The 22,856-nt window shown below is 32.7% G+C and overlaps 1 protein-coding gene and 1 long non-coding RNA gene across 2 annotated transcripts in view; both read right to left on the minus strand.

Annotated features, from left to right (window-relative positions):
- rau (RA domain-containing protein rau) overlaps positions 1-22,856 on the minus strand; it is a 71,755-nt gene that overhangs the window by 34,226 nt on the left and 14,673 nt on the right. Inside the window, exon 2 of the mRNA XM_073081134.1 lies at positions 8,870-9,012. Within this exon, the coding sequence (XP_072937235.1) occupies positions 8,870-9,004 (135 nt within the window). The 5' untranslated portion in view covers positions 9,005-9,012. The remainder of the gene's footprint in view (positions 1-8,869; positions 9,013-22,856) is intronic.
- LOC140748316 (uncharacterized) lies at positions 9,439-11,398 on the minus strand. Its single transcript, XR_012102937.1, has 2 exons — positions 11,175-11,398; positions 9,439-10,704 (listed from the first exon to the last, which is right to left on the minus strand). It is a non-coding gene; the product is annotated as an uncharacterized LOC140748316 (long non-coding RNA).

Consider the following 22,856-nt stretch of genomic DNA (forward strand, 5'->3'; position numbering starts at 1 on the left):
GTTCCATTTCAAGCGACATATGAACAAAGTATTAATCTTCCTGGATTAACTGCGACGGGACCAACGCCTTTTTCAACCTAATAACAGCTATACATAGCTGTTTACTGCTACTGTTTCATGGTTGGAAATTTTGTAGCAACGTAGCTACTTCGTTCAGGTAGCGAACGTTGTAGCTATATATCAAATTACTACTTACTAATTAGGACACGAAGAAATTCTAAATTATTTATTTACAACATACCTCCGGATAAGACCATAGTTTTACAAATGCCGTTAATTGCTTGTAATGATCCATCGTTAATGTGAGCTTAATGACGTGTGATGGCTTCTGGTTATGTCTATTAATTAAGTCTTAGCACGTAATATAATAATTATTGGACGTACCATCACACATAAAGTAAGGAATTCGCCTTTTTATTATGAAAACACACACATACAATACATCGATAGTGTAGTACAGTGCATTGACTGAGAAGTATTTCTGCTTTGAGAAAGTACAAGAAACCGTTCAAAAAGCAGGAGACCCAGAACTGGTTACCTTTAATACATCAGTCAGCATCTTATAGATGGATAGGTGTATTTAAAGAGAAGATGTTAATTATCTATGTCCTAGATATGGACACCACTGGTGGGCTTACGTTTACAGAATCCGACTGAAGCTGATAGTGACGTTGACAAGCCGTTTTACTTACGAATGACTTCCTCTCCCGCATATCTACAGTTTGTCAACCCTGCCAAGGTTGAGTGATTCATATCTCTACGGTGATGGCAGTTTTGCTCAATTAACATTTAATTATACGTGGTTTACATTACTTGGAATATCTTTCTCTTTGTATAACTTGAAATTGCATTAAGTATGTCAAGATTATAAGTTATATGAGCTCGATAGACATATTGTTTCCGTTTAACTTCGTTTTTTTATGAAATTGCAGCAGGAAATGCGATTGCAGTTCACCTGATAAATAGTCGCTGCTCTCGTAGAAATTTATAGTAAGTCCAATTTACATAACTATATTAAAATCTTGAAAGAAAAAGATAATTTAAAATTTACGAATGCGATGGTTTATAGTTTAGTCTAAATTGTATGGCATTGCCAGTTTTTCTAACCGAACCAGTGATACCTACCAAATACCTTGTACATCTAGAACGGAACAGATACGTCAGAACGTCAATGATTTGGTTGTAGTTATCAAGACAGGACGTTTTGGTCCCTCGCATCCGACGGTGGAAGCGAGCTCTCCACTCACGATGCCAGTTCCTTTGTAAGTAGCTGGTGTCCATTCATTGCCAATTTGTCTTTCCTCATCAGCTCTAGCTTAGTTACTCATAAAGAAGACTTTGAAATAAACCTATGACATCCGTTATTTAAATATTGCTTTGATTTTAAATATTGTCTGATAAATGAAGGTTCGTCTACACTTTACAAGAGCTTTTGAAAAGAAGTTTCTAATGCAAACATCGAATGCCCTTTTGCATGTACCTAATGTTATCATTATCATGACCATCATCATCATCATCATAATCAGATCAGCTACTTTATAACAATGCTAGCCATAGACCTCTCTTGAGTTGTACAACTAGATTCTATCTTCAGTCGATCAGATCGGTGCACTATCTTTTAACGTCGTCTAGATCGAAGCAGAAGAAACACAACGTCTGCTAAAACTAAGTAATAATAAGTAAAATAAAGAGCGGTATCATTTCGCTGTATTAACGGAAATTGCAATTTTTTCTTTCTTTGTTTCTATTCTACAAAAACTTTGACAAGGTATAAAGAATGGAATCTTTAAAACATTACTTTTCTAGCTACTTTTAAGGAAAATATGAGCAAGTTGTATTGATATGCCATGAAGATGGTCACCATTGAATGGGTGACATGACCTGAATAAATCACCACGCGGATGTGGCTGGCAGGTGTCGACACCTATCGGCAGCTATCGACTCGTCCAAGAATTTATTTATAGTAAAAGAACCCGATACACGGCTTTGCTCGTTAAATCTGTTTATGCACTTCACGAGTTATGAAATACTGACAAAATTGTAACTGTATGTGAGGCCATATATCAATAGTGGTAACACTCTACTTTTCATATGTAATAGTGCAAATAGACATATATATTGTTCACTATATATTGAAAATGACTGTCATTTCCGACCTACATTTTGCATTTTCAACCGATAACATAAAAAGGAGATTGTTCTCAATGCAATTACATTTTAAAGTTTGTCTGCTTTTTAACTTTAACAATTTTATCATGACTCATTCAAAAATAAACGGCTTACCAGAGTATTATACACGGTTCTTTACTTTAACTTGCTTAAGGTTCCTGATTAAAATTGATAAACCCTGCACGGGGATGTACACAGCCGGAGCCATCACGGTAATTCATAGTAAGTATAGTCCACGCCAAACTGCTAGTCCGCTCTGAAATTGTTGCGAGCATGTGTAGTCATACAATTTTCTACGGCCACGCGATTCATTTCTATATTCAGAGCGGACTAGCAGTTTTGCGCGGACTATACCCACATACGAGTAAATACAGTACGATCTTGAGTTGGTTGTATAAGGCAGTGTTATCATAAATGGCAAGTGGATTATGTAGCATTCCTACTTAATAATTATGATGTGAGCAAACAGGATGTGATCACATATGGTTATTTCGCGGTGGTGACTGTAATTATAGGTACTGTTGTAGGCACTGTACCACTAGTAGGTACTAACTATATAAAATTAAGAATAGTTTCATTGTCAACTCATTACTACGCCACTGCTAGACCTGGGTCTTTTAGGAATGAGAAAGATTGAGTCATAGTCTACCATACTTAAACAACGCCAATTGATATAATTCACACTTATGGATATACGTATTTCGCATTTAAGGATGTGACCTCATTAGCGTCTTCGGTATTTCTTACGATACCATGCAAATGATATTCTTCTGGCTCTCGTACGTTCACTCGCTGTTTATTATTTTTTTTATCAAGGAATGCAATTCAAGTTACTATTCCGTACACATCTAAATATTTCAGAGAATCGTATTTATTTAAATCAAATGCGTGTTGGACCGCAAACTTCATAGTCGAGTACGCATCGGTAGATCACGCCTAAAGGCGGAAGCGAAGCCACTTCCGCTCATTATTGCCTGGGCGAGGCTTTCTACAGCATCGTCATGCGAAAATACGACCAATATGTTATTCGTGTAGGACCAAAACCCTGTTGACCATTTCCAAGAGAAAAGTAGGTGAATGGGATGTGTGCTTTATATTATTTTGCAAAACAATAGGTCATAAATGACGTAACAAATGCATATGCAGTCGACCATGCAGCCCCAATGTAATTTAAAAGTTTTGGGCAGATATGTTGTAAATTCGTTGTTATTCATTATATTATTGGTGAATGAAACTCTTGACACAAAATATATCAATGGAAAGAAGGAAGAAAATAACCCTATAAGCAATAAAAGCTTATTCTTCGATGCAGGTTCTTAGAGTATATTTCTACAGTTATTAATAGAAAACACAGACAACCATGAATCAAATTAAGGAAACGATCCATTCCTCTTGATAGCAATCTAATAATTTAACAAGATAGGACATCTTGCACAGTAGCAGCGACAAATTGGCTGGCTTCACCGAACTACTCCCAGATTCTGTGATAGCAGCGAGATAAGCTAGAGCAGCTCTCATTAGTGTAATGGCGACGAACAATGCAACATGCGCCCGCGCATGTGTCGCGGCCGTGGGAAACTGCGCGGAGTTAGGGTTGGCACAACGTGCAATCATTGTAATTTTAATAATAATTATGCTATTTCTTCTCTGCAAATAAATACAATTAAAGGATTTGTCTACCGTTTTAATCACTACTATTATCTAAGTAATAACAATGTAATACATACATGTGCATAGATATTAATTTCGCTTAGATTTTTGTTGACAGGATGTGAGAAGATATATTTTTCATTTATCTTGGCAATAGCTTAACCATTTTGACAGGGACTTTTAAGCAAATGTTATTAAAAATAAAACATTTTTACCCCGAAACTATCTAGGATTAATATATAACTTGCCATAATACCTTCCATAAATATAAAAAGAAGTAAATATTCATCATTAATTTACATTAAGCAAATTTCATTTAACTTTACTTACCTTAGCAGTTTCCATTTTTAAGAAGCAGATTTAATTACTACTAATTAAGACAAAATAAAAACTTCGTAAAGTGTCAACCCTACACCCACCACATGATGCGCGTAACAATTAACATTTGTTAAACAAAATTAAACTAAACCACGTAGTAATAAGATGCAAAACAAATTACGTTATTATATGAAATATGGCACGCAAGTGGAGCGAATTGTCAGTTTGTTTGTTTAATCGATTTATACACCGAAGTTGGTCTTTGTTCTCGCTTCATACACAACTGAACAAGTATATTTATTTATTTGTATAATAATAATAATTCAAGGATGTCATACGGAATAAGGTCATATTAAAGTTGATTTAATAGATAATTTATAATTAACCTACTTAAGTAAGACAAGTTACGATCGACTTGATCTTTTTGAAACTGTAAGTAATTTTGACTGCAGTTATACTTACTTACTTTATAGTACTTTATAGTACGTTACTATATAGTAGGTTCACCAGAAGCCTAATAATAGAAGAAGAGTCATTAAAATATGAGGGCACAATGTGAAAATATTTGAATATAAACGATGACATGAGATAAGCACAGATGTGCGTGTAGAGCAGTAGCGATCTATTTCAGCCATTATTCAACAAAATTAGCGATTCTTCTAACAAGATTTCCCTCTAACCTTATATTTTTGTAGAGCACACGAAATAGTTTAAAAAACAAATTCTATTTTATTTTCACTCTTATCAACTACATTGTTCATTGATCTACATAATTAACAAAACATCGCGCAATCGACATATATCACGATAAGCAAAGAAAAGCATTCACGACACGAAAGCTGAACTTTTTACCGATTTTCATTCAAGGCGGTTCCCCGTGACATGGGAGCAAGCCCGCTACCCGAACAATGGGGCAAATACTTTCCCATGCAATAACCATGTGTTATTGATGGCATTCATAACGGATTTCCTATTTCGCACGGTAATGCAGTTCCGTTTAAACTGTACTAATGCACCTCGTATGTGCACCCACGTATCTGCATGTCATAACACATTTGTGGTGCAAGCTTCACTGGTGAATTATAGGTACTTTTTCTGCTAATCTAGGCATGTTTATTGCATATTTCTGCGTATATGTAGAGACGGCAGAATGTATAAAAAGAGGACTTTGCGCTAAAATAAATTAAAAAACCAATATTTTTTTTATAAAATTGTAAAATATAAACTTGCAGCCTTTTAACTGTTGCTATTAAGAACTGCTGTAAGTAGTTAGTGTAAGGAGTGTGACACAGACTGAGACTTATAAGAGGCATTTAAACTAGTCTTCATAGATAGAACGACATCCGTTACGTAGGACTTCAATCCTACGTGGGATTAATATCAACTGGCGATATATATCATAGAAATTAAGATTTTATACAGCTTAAAGATTAATACACTTAAAGCTGTCGTCACTAGTTAATCTTCGTAGTTATGGACACCACGTGGAGCGCAATGTGTTCTTCCCGCAAGTGACCTTATTGTGCGGTTAGCGCGTAACTGCCGGATCGAATTTATTTTATTACGCAATTTTTCTAGTAAGATGGAGTGTTACGAAGATACTTGGTTATTCAATATCCCATATATATAAAAAGTACAAAGGTGTAACTCAAAAATAATAATAACAGTTCTAATATTTTTTCTTATCTAATAATAACAATTGTACCTAGTAAGGAACCACCTTGGTCATGTAATTATTTAAAGCTCAGCTACTACTTAACATTAAAAATACTTATATAAACAAAAAGTACACTTATTTCCCATTATTTTGAAAAGTCTTAAAATGTACGGTACACAAAAGTTAATTATAAAACTAAAACAAAACTGATTTATGTATGAACAAATTACTCTTTTGAATAGCACTAGATAAAATTCAAATTCATTTTACATGAAGGCCAAAATTACTTAGATACTAGCTAATTAATTTAGATTTGCTTATTTTGTCTGAAGCTGCTAATAAGCATACCCAAAACTTGAGAACCATCCACAATGAGATTTCAGCCATTGTTGATTCAAAATGGCCGCTGAGCATTTGTGGCTTATTAATTAATCTCGATGACCCACTCAGATAGCCGATGATTTCGCGATTGTTTGCGACAACGATGTGAACCTGAGATGTGAACTCATATTGTGAAGCTCTGTGAACTCCCCTGAAGCCATGTGAACTACTGTGAACCGTACCGTCTGCCCAATCGTTAAGGAAAGTCGCCAAAAAATGCGACGTAACATCAAGGTACTTTATATTCAGGGTGGAGGGATCGGAAATCGGTTAGATATTATTATTTAACCTTCAATTTAGCCTATACACACCTAAGTACATCGCTGTATAGAGAGATTTCTGAAAATAACTTTAATTTTTTTTTTTACGATTAACTAAATCCATTTAGAATTTCCTCATTTCTATTTCTATTTAAATTACGTTACGTTTGAAAGAGTCACCTTGAACTTGACTTTGGACCATGAATGACTTTCGTTTATAGCTAGTTGTCAAGTTGTATAACCATAAAATTATATCTCGTATAAACTTGGGAACTACAAACATTTTGCATATATTAAAATTTTATAGCAGACTATACAAATACTACCGAATTTATTTGGAACCGTTATAGAGTAGCTCAAACTTCCGACGTTAAACAAATTTAAATATTGATAATTTGAATAAATAAAGCAAGTTATTGGGCGATAACCCTATCACTGGCACGTATACGCTTCCTGTCAGAAGCGGTCAACAGTTCTCACGTTGAAGAAAATATCGTCATTACATTGCGAAAGTGAAATTGTGTAAAAAATAAATACATGGTACGTGGCACTTTCGCTCTTATTGCAGGGAAGTCGTAATAAAATATGAATGTCACTTGGTGTCAAAAGGTTGACGACTTCTGATCCACCTCCATGTCGCTGATTAATATAAAAAAGTTAAAGATCTTTAAAATCACATGGCAATAAAAAGCAAATAAGTTAACTTGAAATATTTTTTAATTAAATGCCATTTTCAAATACGATAGGAATTGGAGAAATTGCACCTGAGACAGATCACAGATACTTCAGACGATTAAATTATTAAGAGCACTATCAGACACTCTTTGCATTATAAAAAACAAAACAATTTAAACCAGACAAGTAAAACAGAAACACGATTCCTGATATAGAAATACAGTTGGTATTAGCACTTTATTAAATAAAACCCCACACCCAGGCACAGAAAGTTCTGCTATGTTTAAAGCAAGTCATGGAATAATTTCCCTAGATAAAAACAATTTACGTATCCGAATGATCTTAATGAATATTATTTACAGCTACGTTCCTGCACAAAGCGACGTAATGCAGTAAGTGCGAATAGATTACATAGATTTTAATATTAGATAATCGGATGTGAGCTTTATTCCCATTATTATAGATCCATTAGGGGCCGGGGTTCAGGCGGAAGGAACTGACATAATGGCCCTCCCAAAGGAGATGGGTTTTTAAACAGCCACACAAGTTGTGATAGACACGTAACGTCGCTATAAATATTTTCTTTTCTCTATAATTCATTGACGCAATGTTACCTTTGTATGAGAAATGTTATAGAGCCTTTCTATTCATGATTAGGGTATTATTTGGGTTTATTATTTCCATATAAGTTTTCCTAATAGGAAATGGATTTTAGTACCCCATTTTAGTGTTTATCTACGCTTGTATAACGTTTGTACACAGGAGATTCTTATCACCTATGGCAAATTGCAAGCTTCTACACTACGCGGTTGTCTATTACTCAATGTTAGAGGTAAACTCGGTAAATATTTTTTTCCTTTAATCCGAACTATAATTAGTCATTTAAATTTTACAACTTTATTGATAATTACTATAGTATATATTTTATACACGGAACTTGGCAAAATTTGTGGCAACTTTGTAAATACCTACATATGTCTTATTCCAAGTACCGAATAATTTCAAGTACTTTTATCCGTCGAAAACATCAAACACCTGAAGTACTTTGTGGAAACACTTTTAGACTTAAAAATCACCTAAAATATGATTTCGCTCATTGTGCCGAAATGGTATCGTTGCTTCGAAAATTTCTCAAGAGCGTGGGTTCCACAATTAGCCAAGCTTTTGTACAAATGAGAGGTCCCTCGTTATCTTCATTCAGTGGCTGAGCGTTACAAAAGTGTGTAATTTCTTCTAAATTCGTGAAATTTACGAGTAGAATGCACTCATGCTGTAATTTACTATTTCATCCGAGTCGGAGAAAAAACCAGACGTGCTTTATTTCGCAAGAAGCTATTGAATACTTTGATTGGAGCTTGCTGTTAGATTATATGTATCCAAATTCTATTGCAAACTTCGTCTTTCTCAGTAATAAGTGTAAAAAAAACCAAAAGTACTAGAAACAGATTAAAATATAAAGTTTGTTAAAAAAAATAGGTATATAAGTGACTCTTCTTTAAAAAGTTTCATATGCAAAGTAGAGTTCGCTCAGTTATCGAAAATCTCCTTTAACAACAACAACAACTAGTGATTTGTTTACACCCTCTCACACAGGAAACATTACCCTAGTTAGGGGATAAACATAAGTGTGAGTCAATCAAACCTAAAACCTCGTGACGAACACTTTGAAGTAAAATTTCTATTCGGTTAGACCAACTAAGGAAAAGAAAGATAGAATTCATAAGAAGAAGAAAAAGAACATAGTTCAGTAGGTACTCACAGTGCGGTGCGAGAGGTCTGCGACGGAGTCGTGACGGTGGTCCAGCGAGCCGAGGCTGCAGCAGGACGCGGAGGACGACAGGCTCACGGAGTCAGCGCGCGCGCGGTGCGGCGACACCGCCACGTGCTTCAGCATACCGGCGCCTGGGCACAATACATACATGATTAATTTATAGCGGCAAATACATATCTGTAAAGACAATGCAAAGTTTCATTGTACGAGTACTTTCATTACCAACAGAGATAAATAAAATCAAACTAATCAAATCAATCAAAATAAATCAAAGTTTGGTTTTAGAATTTGAAAGATAAATACTTTTCTGTAACAGTCATCCAATATAAAAGTGACTCAGAGTAAAAAGCACTCAAGTATGAAATATGTACCTACTAGCTAGCTATAAATGATTTTCTTTTATAAAAAAAATGTGAGCCGTCACGGGACGCCTGGCAGATGTGAAACATCGACATTATTTTGTAAAAGTAATATGCAGAAAAGAACATATTGTGATAGGAACTAAATATGTCATAATGATAAAAAAAAATCGATTTTTTTCCAGATAACGATGACTATTTATTGAATAAACATTTATTTTCATTAAATACAAAAATTTACGAATTTATTTCAAATCGTGACTACTTAATTATCGCACAGTCGATTGCGCATGGCGACGCGTCGCCACACCGTACACACTACTGCATATAGACTGTATATGTTATAGTCAAAGTCCGATACACAGTCTCTTCGCGGAAGGACTGGTTTATCCTAGGTTTGGCCAAAGCCATCAGGCAATCCCCGAAATACATTTCAATTTCGCCATTTGCCTGAAGTATTTTTAGTCAAACCCAGGAGCTCCTAACTTTTCAGTCAAACGTCGAAAGTAAATTATTCTGTTTCGGTTTTGGCCTAGTCAATCCTAGAAGCGACTGCAAAACTCGGTCAAACGTTGATCTGAACATGTTTAAACAGGTTCATAATGTCTCTCGCGGTGTTCCGACCGATTGTTTTGTCATTTCATGTTCGTTCATTGAGCGTGCGGGCGTGTAATTGTGTAAAATTGAAGATGAGTGAGGTTAGGTTAGGTTAGGTTAGGTATTTTTAAATTATTAAAACAATAAACATCAAAATTTTAAAAATGTTATTTTTTTATACCTAATCTTACAAACTAACCTCCGTATATTCCAAAGCATTTATTTATTTATTTTATACTTTATTGCACATCGTACAAAAGGTGGGCCTAATGCCACACGGCATTCTCTCAAAGCATCTCAAATATAAAAGTGAAAATCACGTAAGCTGACCAATCAGGTGTCAGAACTGGCAGAGTTAAGCGGTTCTTAAGACTTGAAAGCTGCTTAAATGATAAAATGCTTCCAAATATACGAAGATAAGACACTTCATACCTATATCGGAGTTTGACTCGTCAAACCCCGATTTAATAAAATTGTGTTTTGACGTTTGCCTGACCAAATTAGTCTCTCCCAGGTTTGACGAAAATTGTTTAGTCAAAGGCCGAAAATTTACATTTGTTTGGGCTTTGACTAAGTCATTCAGTCTGACCTGAGGATTGACCAGTCCAACCTAGGAGCGCCGGAGCTTCGGAGTTTGCCTATAACATATATATTATACCATCGTATAGCGTCACGGCATGCGTCGCCACGCCAGAAATCGGTTTTACGTGCGGCTATAGATGTTTCACATCAAAATTAGTATATTCTGGTACTATTAGATTTACAAAATCTTACATAACATTAATAGTATGTCTTGTGTTTAACTGATCTTGGTGACGTCCAGTTTCAATAATAATATTTTGTGACCCCTGTGATGATTGTTGGGTTCTGAAATATTTATAAAAAATATGTTATTAAATATACAGAAAAAAATAAATTGGCTCCAATATATTAGTAAACTCAAGAATCTTAGCTAGTTATTTCAATATATTACTAAAATCGTAAATTATAAGTATCAATAATGAATGTTTCACAATAAATGCCACTATGATTAGAAAAATTAATTAATTTTTTAATGTTCATATTTATAACAAATAAGAAAAAACTTTCGTGCGCTGCACGCCATCAGCTGATTTTTAAATACAATTCTGTCAGTCTTAATAAATTTATTCTCTGAGAAGAATGACATTAAAATTAATTAATAATTTAAAAACATTGTATTTAATGATTTTTATGTGAATTTTAATCTACCAAGATAGTAGATTTTACATTTGCTGGCGCTCAAAACACACCAAATATACGCGTGCTTAATGCACAGATAAATGCATACTTTAATTATAAAAAAATAATTAACTTACTGATGACTTGATGGTGTGTCATAGTGTGATTTTGCTTTCTTTGCAGAAGGCTGATCACTTTCACTCTCTAAATTATCACGGTCAGACATTTTATTATCAGAAAAATAAGCGGGCAATACTTAAAACATACAAAATACGTCAAGTGGTGTAAAACGAGTTAAAACGACTCCAGTCGCTCTCGCGCGTCGTAGTAATACACACGAATGTCACTAAACACGTTAAACGTCATTATTTTGAATTTTAAGCCTCAAAATGCCTTCTTGTGCAATGCATAAATGCAAAAATTATGCTCGAAAAAGAAACAAGATTCATGGAATCACCTATCACACGTAAATGAAGAGAAATTATTAAATTTTGTTTATTTTTCGTGTTCGATCCGCCATGATTACATGAGTAACCAGAAAGAGACAAAGTATGTTTTTGGCAATGAAAGTGATAAAGACGCAAAATGCATGACCATGCATTTTGCGTCTTTATCACTTTCATTGACAAAAACTTTCATTGATTGAATTGAACTGTCATAGATCAATGAAAAAATTTTCATTGATCTATGACCATAGATCAACAGAACAGAAGTGACATTTTATTGAAGCTCACGATGTTCATACGTGTATGTTATAGTTTAAGATCCCACTGCTTAATTTTTATATTAGTGTGTTTTAGTCAAAATATAACTTTTTATAGTTTATTTTAATAAAATAAAATCGATATATGGGAAATTCTGTATCCTAATCTCTAAATTTTCTTCGATATCTGTGGTAAATAATAAAAAATATTACCATAAAATTTATATAGGATAGTATACGGTATTTTAAAATTTCTTTAATTGAATAAATTAACCTAAACATAATTTAATAAACAATCTTTGTATAGCCAGAAATTAATCCTCAAAAAGACCACGGTAAGATTATATAAAATTCGCATGTCACGATGTTAGTTACTGTACTCCTGCGAAACGCTCTTACTGATTTTCATCAAAATTTATATGCATATTCAGTAAGTCTGAGAATTGGCTACTATCTATCTATTTTTCATATCTCTTAAGTGATAAGGGTTGTTCACCCTTAACATTTTTTTTATTTATATGGCAACACAATGTTTGCTGGGTCAGCTAGTACATTTATAAAATGTACACAACTTTGCAATTAATGGTCGTGTGTAAAATAAAACTGAAAATAATAAACATAAATTAGTAAAGATACTTCGCCGCCTTGAAATTGAATGAAGCCACAAACGGCTTATTAGTAAGTTTTTTTTTAATTCTTGACAAATAAAAACATTTTTAGAGAAAATTTACAAATAAATAACTAATACTGCGTAATTTACATAATAGATAAATAATTATTTCAAATATTTTAGGGACATTTTAGCACGGAGACGTGGCAAAACTTTTTTACGCAACTATTTCAATTCTCAAAACTGGGTACATTTTCTTGTTAGGAGTGAGTAATCTTTACTAATATACGATAATAAATATAAACAATTTTTAAATCGTATATTTTAAACCAGTCGATACATCTGTATAGATACATTCTTTCATCAAATTATATATTTATATAATAATAATTTATTTAGTTAAACTGTACTATAACATTTCTACGTAAACGATGTACTAAAACTATTATCGACAGTTCTGGACATTTTTTACCTTCTGTTCCATTATTTCATTGTCTTTGACAAGTATGAGTATCAATGAGAAATATACGTCCATACGTCCCGTTTTTAACGGGACAGTCCCTTTTTTCGATGCTTCGTGCCGTTGTCTCCGAAATGAACCGTTGCCATTGTCAATTAAGTAACAGTAAATATTATAATTGTGAAAAAAACATGGGGTGCTCCATTTATCAGTTTTCATAAAGCGCCCCACATTTTTTGCACAATTATACTATTTACTTTTCCTTAAATGATTCCTAGATTGAAAATTATTTTCTACTTTTTAGTTAATTTTATCATAAAATCGTGTTTTTTATTATTTCTAACTATATTTTTTCAAGTAAAAAGTATTTGACATAAAAAAATCGATGTTCCGTTTTGACTGAAGTAATCATTGGTCACTATATTCCATGGTCAATATTTACGTTTGCGTACACTTGAAACGCAACGTCAAACACTAGTTGTCTTTTTACACGCTTTTTATTAGCTTCACCTGTATGTTTGTATGTTTGTTTGTATGTTTGTTTGTATGTTTGTAACCGACTTCTTTGGGCGCGATTTTGACCCACTTTAAACGGCCAGATTTCGTTCAAACTTTGTAGATTTATTTCACAATTATACCTACTATTTACTGTTCCTTAATTGATTCCTAGATTCATTTAGATTTTCTACTTTTTAGTTAATTTTATCATAAAAGCGTGTTTTTTTAGTTTTTTGAACTATATTTATTTTATCACATTGTTCTAATAGCTCTGTCCCTTATAGAACATTTGTCTATGTAGTTAAAGGTAATCGTCGCCACGCCAGAAATCTTTTTTACGTGCGGCTATAGATGTTTCACATCAAAAAGCGATAAGAATTTAATAATTCAATGTTTAAAGTACAGTAAACTAATAAAGACTACGTTTGCCTATTTAGAATTTTATACTACATCCCCCTAACACTACAAACAGGAAGTTATAAGGATCATCATAAAACAGAAAACACTAGAACATCCCTTTTCATCCAAGCACATGTTGCATCCCCTATTCTGTTGGGGGCGGTCTCTTCGCGGAAAGAGGTACCTGAATCTTTATTGTCTTATGGAGTTTGGGGCAAAGAATTATGTAACAAGAATTTAACGCGCGCAACTAGTTTGGAAGTTAGATTAAAAATTAATAAGGTCAGATTGGTACAGTGTCTAAAAATTTATTAAGGTTTTGCATTACAATATACCAAGGTTTTGCGGGTCACCAAACAAAGAAAAACGTAGCCTATGTGCTACATGTAGAGTATGTACTATGCCTACGTGTAAAGGAAAAAATAATTAATATTAATCACTTAATAATATAAAGTATTTAATTGACCGTCGCAGTCATGAATCATTACCATGATTCAAGTAAAGGTATTTGAAACTATTATTTATTACTTTTTAATATCTTACAACAAATAGCTTTATTTAACTAATGTGGCATATTGTCAATGTTCAAATCTGAAGGAGATTTCAAGCATTTGTTTTCTATGTCTTAAATGACGCAACTTGAAGACGATACAACAAACTGTAATTTGTACGAATATCGTTTAAGTATTTTACATGATTAATAACCGTGTAATAACCGTGTATAGGCGTTTAGATGGCAATGTGACCTAAAACTAGCTGTTCGTAATTATATAGATGTGTTCAAACAAAGGTCGCGTGGAGTGGGAGGTAGGGATGTCACTATAAAAATCATAATAAAGTTTTTATACTCATGAAATATTATGCACGGACCTAGTAGTACTTGAACATACTACTCGTAGTAGAACACTATTACGTAAGGACGCACAAAAATATAAAATTTCAATTCAATTTCAATTTAATAAACTCTAGTATGTCACATCAAATCTCCTAAACAATCGTCTAAGTACCATCCCTACAGTCTGCGCACGCGCATCCGGCTAAACATCTGCTGTACAATTACACGTTTTTGCTAAGACTCAGTGCGTCATTGACAATTCTTTTGACGAAAGCAAATTATTTAAATACTTTGATCCTAAAACAAATTACTGCCTTGTAAGCACATCTTTATAACGCATTTTTTTAATAATTCGATCAATAGATTTCAATTATTTCCTTTCGATTTAATTTAGTAGACATTTTGATAACTAACGTCTAAACAAATAGTGTAAAATAGGAATTTATTTTAAAACCACATAACTATGTGAAAAGGTTGAATTTTATTTTAGTAATTATCTTCAAAAATATTTTTACAATTGACAGCTGCCATAGAGTGCTTAATGTCATCTTAATAAGATTTGAAAAAACGAATTTAAAACATGTTAACTACGTCTAGGTCACAGACTTAGAAACAGGTATGTGGTCTACGTGCTACTGTGCGATTTTCATCTCTAAACAAAATGCACACTGGAATGTAGAATGCATAGTTCGTGTAAACGTAACTAGTTATTTGCGTTAGTTTATGTTCGTAATAGCGATGATTTATTACAATTATCTTCACGGTATTTAACGAAACGATATCTATTATTTCAGCTTAAAGAAACATTTCAGTAATTGCATTCGTTACGTAGACAAATAGTCTATAATGCACATTTTACTTTTAATCTAAAACTGATTACACCGATTATAATCAGCCTATTGCTTAAAGAACTAAAAATTGAAAAAAATCCTTTGCAAATGGTCTAATAAAAACAATAGTTACATACTTAAGTTTCAGGAAACAGCATTTACACAACATCGTTAAAAATGATGGATGCATGATGGATGTTACAATGTAGACACGCGAAATTACCGATGTAACAACAGATACAATTTTTACCAATATTTATTATACTTACGTTATTTGCACTTTAAAATTACTATTTGTTAAGGAGGTGGATTATAAAAACTCGTTTCGTCAAATATTCGTATTTCCGTTTTAGAATGTGACACAAAAGGACGGGTCCTTGACTTTTCAATGTACCTGATGACTCTCTTAATCTTTATTGATCTTTACATGTAATAAATTTAATATTTCCGTCTGTATATTAAAACAAAACATTACAAAATCAACAATAAATAAATTACTATATTTTTCGATTAAAATAATTTTGGTCTCGTTTAAAATAAATGACGAAACTAAGACTTGATTTGACTTAAAGCCTAATAATAAGTTTAAAGATTTATTTTATGATTATTTTCCTAAATAAAAATGTTAATTGAATTATTTTCCAAACCTACGCTGGCGGAAGGTCGTTGCAATAAAATAAACGCAAAAACGGAACTGGACAATTGATAGACTTTTTTTGTCATAATGATCCCTAAAGAAAGAAACATTTATTTTTTGGTTCGTACGGTATTTCCTTGCAAATCAAGATAATAGAGTGTTAGTACCTATTATGTTGAAAAAATATTTACAAAAAATAGGAAAAAATCGTCACATCCTGTCATTCTAAAAAATCGTAGAACTAGTCCAATACTAAGAAAGTAAAAAAACATCAAAGGCGAAAAAATAAATTCTTTAACATTGTGCAATTTTTTACGGCGCATAAAAATATTATAACATAACACGGTCAACAGAACTAGCGTCGCCGGACCGGATCTGTTAAATCATCCGTTCCCACGATTAGTATTCTAATCGATCACGAAGACCATCTTTGTATTTATTATTGTATATCTTTTACAAAATAAAGGAAACTTATAAAATGTTGCTACACATTTGGGCGCTTAAGCAATTGCTAAAGTGCTCATTTATTTACTATTGTAACAAATTTTTAGTCACCCATAACAAGATTCTATTATTTAGTTAAGAAATATATACATGTAATTTATTTTGTTATAATTAAGTAATTTCCACGGAAACTTCGTATTTTTACCAGTATAAATTCTAAAAGGTGATGAGTACAAAAGACTGCTTTCAGAACCTGGCTTCAGCCCCAATATATTGACTGAAATAATACCAGAACTATGATATAATCGTTCTAATGCGTATTAATTCAAATATGAGTTAACTATTTTAAAGCTACCCTAGAAAATTCTCACTACAGGTCACCCATCCAAGAACTAACCGTCATATTGCTTAACAGAAGAGTTGCAATTTGTCAATAGCAGATCTATGGGGTAATAAATATATCATCAAGCTATTCCATATGTATCACACGATTAAAACCATTGAACCCCAGGGGGCAAAGTATTGTTACCAAGCAGTTAACATTTACGGCGTTCGTGTGGTTGTGCAATGCGAACAATGGGCGACGCCTACCAGCTTGTGCCATAATAAATTAGATGAGTTTTGAAAACATGATTGTAGTACAATTGGTTCGAACTTGTGTTTTCTACGTTTGTTTACATGATTCTGATTTTCATTCTTTCGTATTCTGATTTTCATTTTTTTCTACAAAGCTTTACAATAACGTTTAGGTAAATGATAAAATATGTATACCACTTCTTAAAAAGACAACATAATCGTGAATAGACAAAAAACCTAAAGTAGAGTATTAAAAATAAAACATGACACAACGAGCAGTCATAATAGCAAATTTTCTATTTGAAAAAGTTGGTCATCGTTGAAAAAATGACAATTTTTCTCTAGTAGTTTAAAGTGTTATTAATATTAACGTTACTTTGGTCTTCTAAATTCTTAGAATACCATATTTTCAAATCAACTGTATACTATTCAACAATAAAGCTGGTCCCATAATAATATAGAATGATAATGGTTTAAAACCACTTGATCAAATAAATGTTATACGTGGGCCGTTATTACAATATTGGGCCAAGTATGGAGACCACAGCTGGACTCGGTTACTCAATCCGGAAATTGTAGGCTTGTTTACATATGTACATTTCAAAACAGGCTGTATCCATATTTTTTTCGTTTTTACTCGTTTCCTTAAACATATATACACATTTTTTTCCAATATTTTATTATGATGTGTATTATGATAAAAACATATATGTAAAGAAAACAAAGAGAAAAGGTTAATTAAGTGTAATACTATTTGATCAGATATTTTAACAACGATCGGGGTAGACACCACAAAACATCTAATATTAAAGTTTAAAAAATATGAGAAAGTATACATAATCAATTTTAAAAACAGGCCGAAGAAACGCTCACCCAAAGTAACTAGCATACTATTACATTTAAAGTAACTGGCATACCTATATTTGTAAAAAACCCCATAAAATTTGAGTCCTATCAGAAGTAGGTCACAAATCCACTCGTCCACAGTCGTCCCACAATGTTTAAATCAGAACACAGCACCGATAATTAGGTTCTTACTAACGGGTATGGCTGTAGTGTCAACGGAGTAGTACAACTACTATCATAAAGGTCGCAATAAGCGGACAAGATTATTTCCAATCGAATGCTAATCTTTTATACATAATTTCAACTTACACTAAGTTGACAATTTGACGTCAATTTCCGTCGTGCTAAGCATTAAGGCGTCGACGTGTTTGTTTTTGCAGCTGCCTTGCATTCCGATATAACGCCAATACGGTAATGCGTTGGACGCCTATTTGCGTTAACGTTACCTTTGTTCTGTACGGAAACCAATTCAATATATTGACTCGTGTTTATGTAATTTATTGCTCGATTTATGTGCACAGCGAATAAATTTACTGTGCGTGTACTTTTCATGGAGTCTTAATATAAGAAGTGTTTGACTTTCAACACTTAGTTTATAACTAGTAAATACGACTAAAATTAGAACTCTTTATTGTTTAACACTAAGATTTTACAACAACACATGTTACATGTGTACCTACCTATTATATGTATTCTAAGAAAAAATACCAATCACCGAACGTAAATTTCTTAGAAATTGTATATAGCTTAAATACAGATACTATTCTGTAACGACCAACCGCATGTTTACTAATAGCGAAGTAAAATGGAACCGCATCCGATGTGGAATGACTGCGAGTGGCGTTCACCGAATACGGAATGTAAGCAACTAATTAACATGGGAGTTTGTGTAGGAAACCTTAATCGACACGGGATGTGGACGCCTTACGAAATTATAAACATTCTGGCCTAGTGACTGTTTATTAAAATCTTCTAATTTTAGATTACTTGTCCTAATGACAGCGTCCACTTGTCGCAGTGCAAGCGATTAGTGGTGAACGAGTTTTATCGTGGTGATGAACGTATTTTAACTTTTCTTTCCTCTTTCCTTAGTTTTATAAGCATTTCCTTCGTATCATTTAAATTCATTTAGAAGAAACTGCATTTAGTTTACGGAATTTGACCATGCGTCATTTTAAATTATTGAGACATTATTCACCAAATTTTTGCATTATAAATGCGTTCACAACGTTAGTGCGTTTATAAAATTTAAAAGAAGTTAAAAAAAATCATTTATTATGACTAAGCTATACAAGAATCTAGCATAGCCTTATTTAATAATAAGCCTATGGGTTAAAACCAATAATGATCCATGTACCTACTTATCTCATTTAAGCATTAATGTAATAATTTTATTTTCCTTTCGTCACTCGTTCCACGACACGGTAAAACGACATAATATGGAACGTCAATATTTCCGCGAATACCTACACTTGCGCAAATCTTTTAAATCTGTTAGTAGAACCTACATTCCTAACATAAAGAAGAACGCGCAATACTGCGTCAAGTTAATTAAGTTTATGTTTATTATTTTTACATCAAATAATCACCAGTCAGGCATAATAATAAATGAATAAATTTGGTTTCTAATACGGGCATTGGTGTTTGTGTATTCGTTTTTATGTGTAGGTATGTTTAATCTACATGTCTATAGATGCCACATCTTTATATCGGGAGTACAGATAACTATATTTATTAATAAGTAACAAGTACACATTATCTATTAATCGCGCTTGATGTTGATCCCTCACGTTAAAGAAAGAACACATGAGTAATGAATTAGTCAACGAAAGATATTGTGCTTTCAAGTATTCTTAAGTAGCGTAGTTTTGGTCGTGCAGCCCGACTTGTCGCCATCGTAGTTAGAATCAGTTAAAAATAACATACTTATATAAAAGTTTGTATAAAAACATAATGCCTTTTTAAAAAATTACTTAACAATATACCTTTTTACACATATTCGAGTATGTATGCATTTCCCTTATAATAAATACTTTTTCGGTAATAACAAAATAATAGATAGTGTTTCAGGACTTACCGATTCCTGCACAGCATATGTCAAGTAGCTGCACTAATGTATCATGATTTATAGCTCTTTTAATAACCAATTACAGTGCAAGAATCTTCGAGCTAATACCCGACAAGATCTATTCATTAGACGAAATAGCCAATTGACCTATTATAAGTAGGAGGTAAACGTACTTTGAAACTGAACCTATTATTTCTAGACCCTACGACAAGGGAAGCTAAAACTAGAACACGTCAATGCAGAGGATGTTACCTACACTAACAACTTTATTTTCTTATTACACTATTAAACTTTTTACTTGTAGATGTACCTACGTAGTAAAAAAAATGTTGTAACAAATAAGACCATATTTTGACTACAACAAAGCCTAAAGCTATTGAAAGCAATTGTAGGTACTAAACTCCTTTCAGACGATATATTGTGCAAACTGAAAAAAACTTACCTACTTGTCAGGTGGAAAATCTTAATTAACTACTTAAAGAATTACTATTTTAATTCATAAATACATAATTATTTATTACTATAATAAATAAAAACTCAAACGAAAAAAAGTATGTGAAACAATCGTCGAGAAACACGTCGTTTGATCTTGTAAATATTAGGACTAGAAGTCACCGAAGTATCAAATCAAAAGCGCGCCAAAGACAAGGTACAAATAATAAACAGACAGTACGCGACCACAGACTAAACAAGTCGTAATTCGATAATGACAGAATAGTTATAAATAGAAATGGACGTCTAAGCCTAGGGACGCACTAGCATGGTCTAGCTGATTTTAGAAATCGCATTCCACCTTAATATAAAACAATTTATTAATACATTTCATAGTTAATAAACGAAAAGAAAACGAACATTTATGCAAGTAAAATATTTTATCTATCAACCACTTTTAAGTTGTGGATTTTTTATCGAAAATATTAATAGGTTTTAGTAACACATTTTTCAAACACAAAAAAAATTAACACTTCTTGCGGCTTAGATTCTTGCCTTTCAAATAACTTTATTTAGTGCCATGCATGAGATAATATATGTGTTTCCCTAGTGAGCACCTAGGCTAAGTGTCCGTAGGTCATTGTTCGTGCAATTCGATCCGTAAAGCCGTACTCACACTGGCAACCCGCATTACGCGAATCCGTAACTGCGCCAATCGTATCGAGTTTCGCTTTTACTTTATACTTTACGAGACTAATGAAAGCCCGTTTGTTTTTGATTGCAGGAAGAGATTGTAATTTGATTAGATACAATTTCGCAATGCATCGTGCTTTGTTTTATATTATTTTTAACATATGTACGAGTACATTAGTATAGGTTTCTAAATCTAAATGTTATGATTAAAAAGTTAAATTTAGATGTGACTATTATTATTATCTAATTAAATGTTTATTAACTCAAGAAATAATTTTAATTAAATACGACACATTGTACTGCGCCTTAATCATATCCCTACAATAAGCGCCAGATATTCACACAAAAGCTTTTTAAGCAAAAAAATGAATTTTATCTATCAAATAATCCCAGTTACAAGCTTTTTTATAAAATACTTTTAACACAGCGTTCTATATAACATTATTTATGTTATATAGACAGCGTTCTATATAACATTATTTATGTTATGTTAAAAAAAAAATAAGCCAAAGTTTGCGCTCCAATAAGTACAGAGCTTAATAGGTAATATTAATTCGGTCTGCGGTGAGCGGAAGCAGTGTCTGTCGAATGTTAGCAAAAACTCCCAAATCATCGAGTGTCATACAAACGAGTCGCAACGGGACTGGAATATTAAGGTGACATGTTTAATGACAGCGCATTTCATATTTCGAACACGTCGGCTGAAAGGATTTTTGTAATGCCGATGTACGGGTAGAGTTGATATTTTTGGGTATATTTGCGTTCTATTACGTATAGTAAATCCATTAAGAGTAATATTGTGACATAATAAAATCTTATTACTGCTCAAGATGATACTGTCCTCAATCTCGATCAATCCACAATATTAATTCCAGACTTTGTACTTATATGTATATTTTATATTACCGCATAGTAGTACCGCATATTAATTTCAGTGAATTCCTTCGCTATATGTAGATATAAAAGAATTCGCGGCGAAATATATATTTTTAAAATTATGATTTAATTTTAAGAGGTAAGAAGTAAAAGTCAGCAGGTTTAGACTCAAAGAAATGCAAAATGAAACATATTTAAAATTTATAATAATCACAGTAACTAACCATGCACCTTCTTTATATTTGCCAACTCTACTATAAATTCTCAAATGAATCTGTTCTATGAATAAGGGTATTGTTTACATTTTTAATATTTTGTAATCTATTTTTAGTTTTAAGCAAGGAAAAACAACAATCCATACATCACATGGTATCCTACAGCTTTTGATTATAATTCCGAAGGCGGCCTATTCACTGTCCGACAATTATGCCAAGACGCCCTGTGGCACGTGACTGGCATGCATTATATACTTTTCTATCACATATCCAAATAATAATTTCGATTCATAATTCTGTGCATACCATAATAAAATTTTAGATGGTTGATGCTCTGTGGAACAGTCGTAAAAGAGACATTATGTGACGAGTATGGGCACAGCAAAACTTTCTGTCACAGATATTATTATACAAAAACGTAGTGGTTATATTCTCTTTTTATACAAACAAATATTAACAATAATAAGTTATCTAATACATTTTTGTAATATGTGTGGCCTGCATAAGCCTAAAAATATTTTTCATAGAAAAATACCGAAGGAATCATACCTATTATTTTCGTATATGTTAAAATATTCGTAAACTGTAATTTGAATCGCTTAATAAAAGCTCAATACTGAGAATTGTTATGTGAATATCGATATGTGCATTGATTTCTAGCAATGTCAAAAGGAAGGTCATACGAATATCATACTAC

Source organism: Epargyreus clarus, unplaced genomic scaffold (assembly GCF_041222505.1).
Source record: "Epargyreus clarus isolate Ecla_fem2 unplaced genomic scaffold, WU_Ecla_fem_2.2 ptg000015l, whole genome shotgun sequence".
NCBI classification, from domain to species: domain Eukaryota; kingdom Metazoa; phylum Arthropoda; class Insecta; order Lepidoptera; family Hesperiidae; genus Epargyreus; species Epargyreus clarus.